Consider the following 8,750-nt stretch of genomic DNA (forward strand, 5'->3'; position numbering starts at 1 on the left):
GCGCTTCGGAATTGTGGGTAATCAACTCCCATGCTCGGTCTTAGTGCACGTCTCTTACTGGTATAATCAACATCCGTGCACGAGTGGACTGTTTACTATAACACTGTGGCCACGTGTGTGTACAGAGCGTGTGTACTGTTTATTATAACACACGTGTGTGCGCGTTGTAAAGGAAATAGAAAGTCTTATTAGAGAGATTAAAGATCTATTTACTGATCCATTATGTGTGTGTGTGCGTCATTGGACACCATGCCCTTTCACACACCCCTTCTTTTCTCGCTTTCACACACACACACACACACACACACACACACACACACACAAACACACACACACACACACACACACACACACACACACACACACACACACACACACACACACACACTATTGTTTTATTGTTACTTCATATTTAATATGAATTATTTTTATATATTTGTTGTTTTGGGCTGTGGAATAAATGATTTGAGTTTGAATTATTTTTTATGGGAAAAATTACTTTGGTTTATGATAATTTTGATATACGTATATACTTCCGGAACGAAATATGCTCTAAGTCAAGGTTCCACTGTAATTAATTCCAGGTTGGTGAAAAGATTTGTTTCCTCTTAATGAACTGCAAGGATTTTATTTCTATCCATTTTTTTACTCCATTAAGATTATGAATTGTACAGTATATTAACATTTCTTTATTACTAAAAGGTTGGATTATACAGTATACATACGTCTTGTGTTTTAAAGATGCCCTATTAATGCCCGCCCCAAAAAAGGTCCACATTGTGTGTTTGTTTGTGCACTAAAAAAAAAATATATATATCCTGCTTTTTGTGCTTTTACATTTTTATTTTGGCTGGGGTTTTAAACATGCTAATGAGATTTCCCTCCTCAAATGTGACCTCATATAAGAAAAGCCTCTCCCTCTGCATGTTGGTCAGGTCTGGTGATGTTCTCCGGAAGGGTTCAGTGGTAGCTCATTTACTGTACATAGATACTAAAATGGCGCATTCGGGCGAGGAGTAAAATAAAATACACACACACTTTGGAGGAGTTTTGAGTGATGTGTTAACTTCTTAAAGAAATAGTAAAATATGGGACCTTTAACAAGAACAAAAAATGTAGAAAGGACCCGCACATCCTTGATCTGAAGAGGCGTTTCACTTGCATGTGTTTTAATTGAATTCTTTATGTCCGTTCTTTCTGCTTTTTATTTCAGGGCCCAAAGAAGAGAATCTCCTCAAACCCCAAATACCAACATGTTAAATCAAAAGTTGATACAGGTAAGGTCTGTTGTTTTTTTTGCTTGGTTGAACCCGCTGAAAGGGATTTGATCAAACATAGTGTGTGTTAAAGACATTCTGAGGATAACCATGATGTGTGTTTTATAGGTTTAAGCCTGACAAAGTACATGGAACGCCTGGAGGAGATCAGGAGAAGTAAGTCTCCGTGGAAGACATAAAAATGAAAGATAATGATGATAATAATCACTCCAAACTACACCTTTTCTGTATGAAGCGAACTCTGGAATGGAACAGGGACTACTTGTAATATAGTTCAGCTGCAGCAAGTTATTTAACCATATCTGATGCAGTGAGGAGCTTCTCATTTCTCATGCAACTACCATGCATTGTGGGCGTGGCCGAGATGTTACTCTGTTTCAGAAGCATCAAATTATTGTCCTGCATCAAGCAAAGAAAACAACTAAGGAGATTTAAAATGACTAAAATTAAGCTAAGAACAATGTGAAAGAACTGAATTTACATTGAAAGCGGGTGCGGTATGGAGAGAGGGTTTAATCTGTGCGACGTGCTCGTGATGAGGATGAGGGGGAACATGGAGATGGTTAGGAATGATTATGGGAACTTAAGTAAAATCCAAAAAGTTATTTATTATTATTATTAATAATAATAATAATAATAATAATTCAGTTCATTAATGTTGAATGTATTGTGTTTCAGATTACAGATATAAAAAGGACGAGGTCTTTAAGAGACTCAAAGTCTCGACGTTCGCTCAGATGGTGAGTTTTATCTAATTAAGCAGTATTTTGTGTGATTATTTTCTCGGTTATGTCACCGACTGAGGATTGTTCTCTCTCCTCAGGTGCTCCAAGTGGCCTCGGTGTCGGACCTGAACGAGAGCATCACAGACAACGTTTCTAGACCTAAAGGTTATCTAATAATATTTAATGTTTATTACGCAGTGTTGCTGAATTCTGGATTCTGATCGGTCAGGAGGGGAGCGCAGGTTTGGATCACAGGACTATACTGTATTAATGCATTGGTTAGCGTTTCCATAGTAACAGCTCATTCAAAAAGGGAAGTGCATGGTGGACATTAAACAGGGACGTTACAAATAGTGTGTAACTGTTGAGTTAAAAAAGAGATGTTTATGGAACATGAATGGAATGAGTCTCCGGTTTCAGGGTTTATTTTTTTTGGGGGGGGTCATGAAACTGTAATAGAATCTTCAGAAACACTGGAACACAAAATTTGGAGATGGTTACATCTCAGTGTTGATTAATTTCCTATGACATCACAACACAGAGTGTTTTATTTCTTCCACACCGGTCATTCAGAAACCCGTATTATGCAAACAAGTCAGGACTGTGTGTTTCGTTCAAACATCATGGGTTTCATCAGTTCGATATTGTTATGTATACGTGTAGATGTTTCCAAGTCAGCATCAGGAGATCGTTTGCCAGAGCACACAGACGGTTCGGCCCACTCCAGCCCTCAACTTGTCACGCTGGCTGACGGCAAAGAGTCGAGCGACATGGCATTTTCCCCCAGATCCACACTTCAGAGGTAGCTCAAAAGTAATTATCGTGATAGGTTTGTAATGATATCCCTTTATTCCAGCCCTTACGTTACGAGTGTGTGTTTGTGCCCTCAGTGTGATCAGTGGTGTAGGAGAGCTGGATCTGGATAAGGAGGTGGTAAGGAGCATGACCCCGCCCCCTCCGAGCGTCCCGTGTGCTGCCCAGCGCCCGTACCCGGACTGCCCCTACCTGCTGCTCGACGTCCGAGACCGAGAGCTGTACGAGCAGTGCCACATCATCAGCGGTGAGCACACGCAGAACCGCTCTTCTATTTTCATTCTGTGTATTCTTTCTTTTGTATTCTTTTTGTATTTTTTAACCCTTCTTTTTCTTTCCTTTTTTTTCATTTCTTTTCTTCTCTTTGTACTCTGTTGTTCATTTATTCTTTCTTCCTTTTTTTTTTCTTTTTCCTAGCCTCCTTATTTCTAGTATCAAGACTTAGTGGGCAGACAACTGCAGTGTAAATGGAACACGAGAGGATATTAAAATTGTTGAGATTCGCGCGCCACAGATCCGGTCGCTCCCTCAGACGCTTTAATACCTGGCAGTAGAATTGGCTATTGGCGGTCCGGATCCTGAGATGAATTCTCAATGCAAAACGCCACCAATGTTGTTAAAAAGATGATGAGAATGCGCTTGGCCGAACTGCACACCTGTCTCGCATTTTTAGCCCATGGAGATGATGGCTTCTTCCACTGTGAAGACTGTTACTTCGTCTCAGGGTTGTACCCGTACACCCAAATTTCGTCACCGGTAATGATCCTCATGAAGGACGAGTCACCCATGGCACGCTGGGGGAGTTCTTTAACATGATGTTCCTTCTGCTCCTGGGTCAGCAACCTGGGAACAAACTTGGCAGCAACGCAGCACATCACACGTGAGGATTGCCTGGACTGTTCTGTACAACACAACGACAATGCCAGCAATGTTGTGGGTTGTAAACTGTATTGCCCTATCATGTCAAACGTCTCAGATTTGCCCAGTTTTGCACAGAATTTCACGTTCACTCTTTTCTTTATAACTCCATGATGAAATGGCAGACGTGGTAACGCATGTGGTCAGAATGGCAACAGTAGCACAGCTACTGATGTACACACGACAGTGTCTTTTGGCACACTGACTTATGAAGGTCGGTGCTCGCTGTGACCGTGCAGCCTTGTGCAGCCATCAGTTGGCGAGTTTCACAACAAGTCTCGAAACTTTTTGATACCACCTCGTAAAACACTCCAACAAGTGGTACTGGGGTTAACAGGAATAACACCGTATCACACCATCTTTTATTCCTCAATAACGCTAACTTGTGTGAACAAGCAGTCAGTGACACGGCGGTTGTTAAAATAAATAAAATTCACATTTTGTATAAACACTCTGATTTCTCTCTGTCTTTCTCTCTGTACAGCACACAGTTATCCTTACACAATGCTCTTAAGGACGATGAATCCTTACACCAAGGAAGTGCTTTCATATGTATCCTTCACCCTCAGCCTGGTCTTAAGTCCAGTGCTGGTTTATAGTCTTATAAGTTCAGAGTCACAAAGTTAATGAGCATTTTTATATATTTTAAACTTCTTGAACTGCTTGATCAGAGAAACGTTCAGGGGAAGATCATCATCTTGTACGATGAGGACGAGAGAATAGCGAGCCAGGCGGCCACGACCATGTGCAGGAGGGGCTTTGAGAATCTTTTTATGCTTTCCGGAGGTGAGTCCTTGTGTATATATATGTGTATGAGTGTATATGTGGATACATGTATATCTCCTTAAATCTGAAGCACAAAGCAAACACCTTGTATTTTATCTCCTCCCCATCTCAAAGGCTTGAAAGTAATCGCGCAGAAGTTCCCAGAAGGAATGACCACCGGCTCTTTTCCCACCACCTGTCTCATGTCCCTGACAGGACACTTGCGCCGGAAGCTCGCCGCACTCCATCGGACGCCGCAGCCCGCAGAAAACAAATGGCGTTTTACATCCGAGGACCTCAACAAGGTTCAGCACTACCTGGAAGAGGTCCTGATTCCCTCTAGTGAGACCAGCAGTGAGTCGTCCAGTTTTAACTGAGAATTTAAAGAAAAGAAAAAAACAAAAGGAATTAATATTGAGAAATAGCCTATTAACTATGTGTGTGTCCTCTGTCTCACTCCAGGTCGTCTGAGCAGCAGGATGTCCACCAGCAGCTCTAACACGAAAGTCTCCAGTGCCCTGAATAGTCGACATAACTCGGGGAGCGCCCAGTCACACAGCAGGCGGCCCTGGAGATGACCTATCATCATCATCATCATCATCATCAATGTCCTTTTAAACATCATCATCATCATCATCATCATCCTTACAACAGGAAACCTATCATGTAACACCCCCTTGATGTACTTGGCCTTGACGTAGCTTGCAGTAGCTGTAGACCTGATTGCAGTCATCACGCAGTGAAAGCTTTCAATCAGACCTTCATGGCTTATGAGATTTACTCAAATAAAGAGCTTTTAACATCGTTATATTTTGATATACAGTGGGTACAGAAAACAACCCCCCTGTTAAAAAAAAAAATCACATTTTGTTGCTTTTCAGCCCGAAATGAAGACACACATTTTTTGTTACATCCAGCTAAATTTACTCAGTGCAACATTTAACATCCAAGTGAAAGATACCACACCAACATGTCAGGTAGTTATTTTCACCCAGGCTTCTTTGCAGATCTGCTCAGGTTTAGTTAAATTTGATGGCTTGTAGACTGCAGGCTTCATCTCTTTCCACAGATTTTCAGTTGGGTTTAGGTCTAGGCTCTGATGAGGCCATGCAAGGACAGTAATTTTTTTCTCCTTCAACCACTGTGGGGTCAGTTTTGCTGTGTGTGCTTTGGGTTATTGTCATGTTGGAAGGTAAACCTTCTGTCCATTGACGACTTTCTGGCAGAGGGCAGCAGATTTTTCATTTCGCCCCATCCATTTTTCCTTACAAGTAAACCAGAGAGGCCCTATTGCACAGAAACACCCCAATAAAGGGATATTAGCACCTTCATGCTTTACTGTAGGAATAGTTTTATTTAAAAGTTCAGCTGGGTATCCGCCAGACATATCATTTTTATATTGTGGCTAAAAAAATTAATTTTAGTCTCATCTGATCACCAGCATTTTTCAGGCCTTTCTTGAGGAGAAGATTTTTTTTTTTCTTGCAACCCTCCCATACAAGCCACATTATTGTTGTCACATGATCACTATTTGACATAGATCCCCGCAACTGCTTCAGAGTTGCTGTGGGCCTCTTGGTAGATGTCATAGTTAAAGGTCCCACACATCCCATTTTTCCTTAAATGTTAATATGATCTTTAGGGTCCTAATGAAAAGTTTGTAATATACTTTAATAAAAAATTCTCAATGGTTGTATAAAAAAACACTACTTTTACCTGGTAAAAACTAGCTCTGTTCTCAGCAACCTATTTCAGTACAAGTTTCTTTAAATGCTTATGATCTCTGCTGAGCCCACACCCCCAGTTCTGTGGGGCGTGTAGTCCAGTGCGGGCAATGCTTTGTGGGTAATGCAGTCCAAACTGGAAAACGCTGGATTATGGAGCCTGTTTTCTTAAGTAGTTTTTGGTTTGATTTAAGTACGGAACCTACGCGGAAGTTTGTAATATCGCCTGACAACGCAAAAATTTAAAGAATGGACATGCATCGACTCGATTTGTCTTTCTCATCACTGCACGGGCATGAATTAACGGGCCGTTACGCTGCCGTTATGCAACAATAACAAAAGCGGAGAAGCTTACTGAGAGAGATACGGACGCGATGTGTTTACTGATGTGTTTACATGACTTCTTAATCTTCGACAGACATCGTTATAAACCATCTAACGTAACAAAGGTAAGCATAATATAGTTTTCCGACAACGTACACCGTTTGCAACTAGAAAATCACCTTAATGCATTGTTTATTATAAACGGGCGATTAGGGATTATATAGAGACGGATGTACATAGAGAAGAAGCCATAACCATGTTCTATGAGAGTATAAGTTAACTTACAATCCGCATTCATCGTGATTATTAGAAAAGGCGATCTGCAAAGAGTCATAGTAAAATAAATCACACTCACCGAGCCTGGTGAAGAAGAAGCAGGAACACGAAGCGTTAGTACAGATCCATTTTTTAGGAGCAGCTTCCTAGTAAAACCTGCTTTATATTGACCCGCGTTTATAAAGCAGTCTGGTGAAAAATTATTAGCACAAACATGAACGCATTTAGGTAAATCGGCGGGGACGTTAGCTTTAAAAACTAAATTCAGCCACTGCGTCCTCAGCGGCTCCGATGTCGGTAGTGAATGACGACTCCTGTGTTCGCTATTACACCCAACAACTGTACACCACACTCGCTTGGGCGACATTTTGCTCCAGCGGCGAAAAACAATGGCTGACAGCTTCTTCTCACTCGGGACGGGTCTTTCCTAAAACACCAGTGTCAATCAACTAGTGTAGGAGCAGCCTCTTTTGGTGTGGCGTCACAGTGCCAGGCATTTGCGATTGGCTTGATTTCAGAAGGGGCATGTTATTGTAATAAATGAAAAGAAAACCTGGGCGGCTCTTTATCATTACAGAGTGGTTGTGTACTTCTTCTTCTTTGTCTTTCGGCTGTTCCCTTTCAGGGGTCGCCACAGCGAATCATCTGCCTCCATCTAACCCTATCCTCTGCATCCTCTTCTTTCACACCAACTAACTTCATGTCCTCTCTCACTGCATCCATAAATCTCCTCTTTGGTCTTCCTCTAGACCTCCTGCCTGGCAGTTCCAACCTCAGCATCCTTCTACCGATATATTCACCATCTCTCCTCTGAACATGCCCAAACCACCTCAATCTGGCCTCTCTGACTTTATCTCCAAAACATCTAATGTGGGTTGTCCCTCTGATAAACTCATTCTTAATCCTATCCATCCTTGTCACTCCCAAAGAGAACCTCAACATCTTCAGCTCTGCTACCTCCAACTCTGCCTCCTGTCTTTTCTTTAGCGCCACTGTCTCTAAGCCGTAGAGCATCGCTGGTCTCACCACTGTCCTGTACACCTTTCCTTTCATTCTCGCTGATACTCTTTTATCGCACAAAACACTTGACACTTTTCTCCACCCATTCCAACCTGCCTGTACCCGCCTCTTCACCTCCTTTCCACACTCTCCGTTGCTCTGGACCGTTGACCCCAAGTACTTAAAATCCTGCACCTTCTTTACCTCTGCTCCCTGTAGCCTCACCGATCCTCCTGGGTCCCTCTCATTCACACACATGTATTCCGTCTTGCTGCGGCTAACCTTCATTCCTCTGCTTTCCAGAGCATACCTCCACCTCTCCAAATTTTCCTCCACCTGTTCCCTGCTCTCGCTACAGAGCACAATGTCATCTGCAAACATCATAGTCCATGGGGACTCCTGTCTTACCTCATCTGTCATCCTGTCCATCACCAGAGCAAACAAAAAGGGGCTTAGAGCCGATCCTTGATGCAGACCCACCTCCACCTTAAACTCTTCTGTCACACCTACAGCACATCTTACCACTGTCTTACAGCTCTCATACATGTCCTGCACCACTCTAACATACTTCTCTGCCACTCCAGACTTCCTCATACAATACCACAGCTCCTCTCTTGGCACCCTGTTATACGCTTTCTCTAAATCTAAAAAGACACAATGCAACTCCCTGTTACCTTCTCTGTACTTCTCCGCCAGCATCCTCAAAGCAAATACTGCATCTGATGTACTCTTTCTAGGCATAAAACCATATTGCTGCTCACAAATGCTCACCTCTACCCTTAACCTAGCTTCCACTACTCTTTCCCACAGCTTCATTGTCTGGCTCATTAGCTTTATACCTCTATAGTTGCCACAGCTTTGCACATCTCCCTTGTTCTTAAAAATTGGCACCAATACACTTCTCCTCCATTCCTCTGGAATCCTCTCAC

The 8,750-nt window shown here is 42.3% G+C and overlaps 1 protein-coding gene across 1 annotated transcript; it reads left to right on the forward strand.

Annotated features, from left to right (window-relative positions):
* The first annotated feature begins 1,386 nt into the window (after positions 1-1,386).
* On the forward strand, positions 1,387-5,076 carry LOC128532204 (centrosomal protein of 41 kDa-like). Its single transcript, XM_053506437.1, has 9 exons — positions 1,387-1,433; positions 1,956-2,017; positions 2,101-2,167; positions 2,666-2,804; positions 2,893-3,062; positions 4,218-4,285; positions 4,405-4,519; positions 4,634-4,852; positions 4,961-5,076. The coding sequence occupies exons 1-9, from the start codon at positions 1,406-1,408 to the stop codon at positions 5,074-5,076; spliced, it is 984 nt and encodes a 327-aa protein (XP_053362412.1). The 5' UTR covers positions 1,387-1,405.
* The last annotated feature ends 3,674 nt before the right edge of the window (positions 5,077-8,750 follow it).

Source organism: Clarias gariepinus, chromosome 10 (genome assembly GCF_024256425.1).
Source record: "Clarias gariepinus isolate MV-2021 ecotype Netherlands chromosome 10, CGAR_prim_01v2, whole genome shotgun sequence".
Taxonomy (NCBI): domain Eukaryota; kingdom Metazoa; phylum Chordata; class Actinopteri; order Siluriformes; family Clariidae; genus Clarias; species Clarias gariepinus.

What these genes read in the sequence shown, in the direction of transcription:
- LOC128532204 (XM_053506437.1), top strand. Translation starts at nt 1,406, where the DNA reads ATGGAACGCCTGGAGGAGATCAGGAGAA. An exon ending in CCCAGATCCACACTTCAGAG is followed by an intron (nt 2,805 to 2,892) that starts GTAGCTCAAAAG and finishes TTGTGCCCTCAG; the next exon opens with TGTGATCAGTGGTGTAGGAG. An exon ending in TCTTTTTATGCTTTCCGGAG is followed by an intron (nt 4,520 to 4,633) that starts GTGAGTCCTTGT and finishes CCCATCTCAAAG; the next exon opens with GCTTGAAAGTAATCGCGCAG.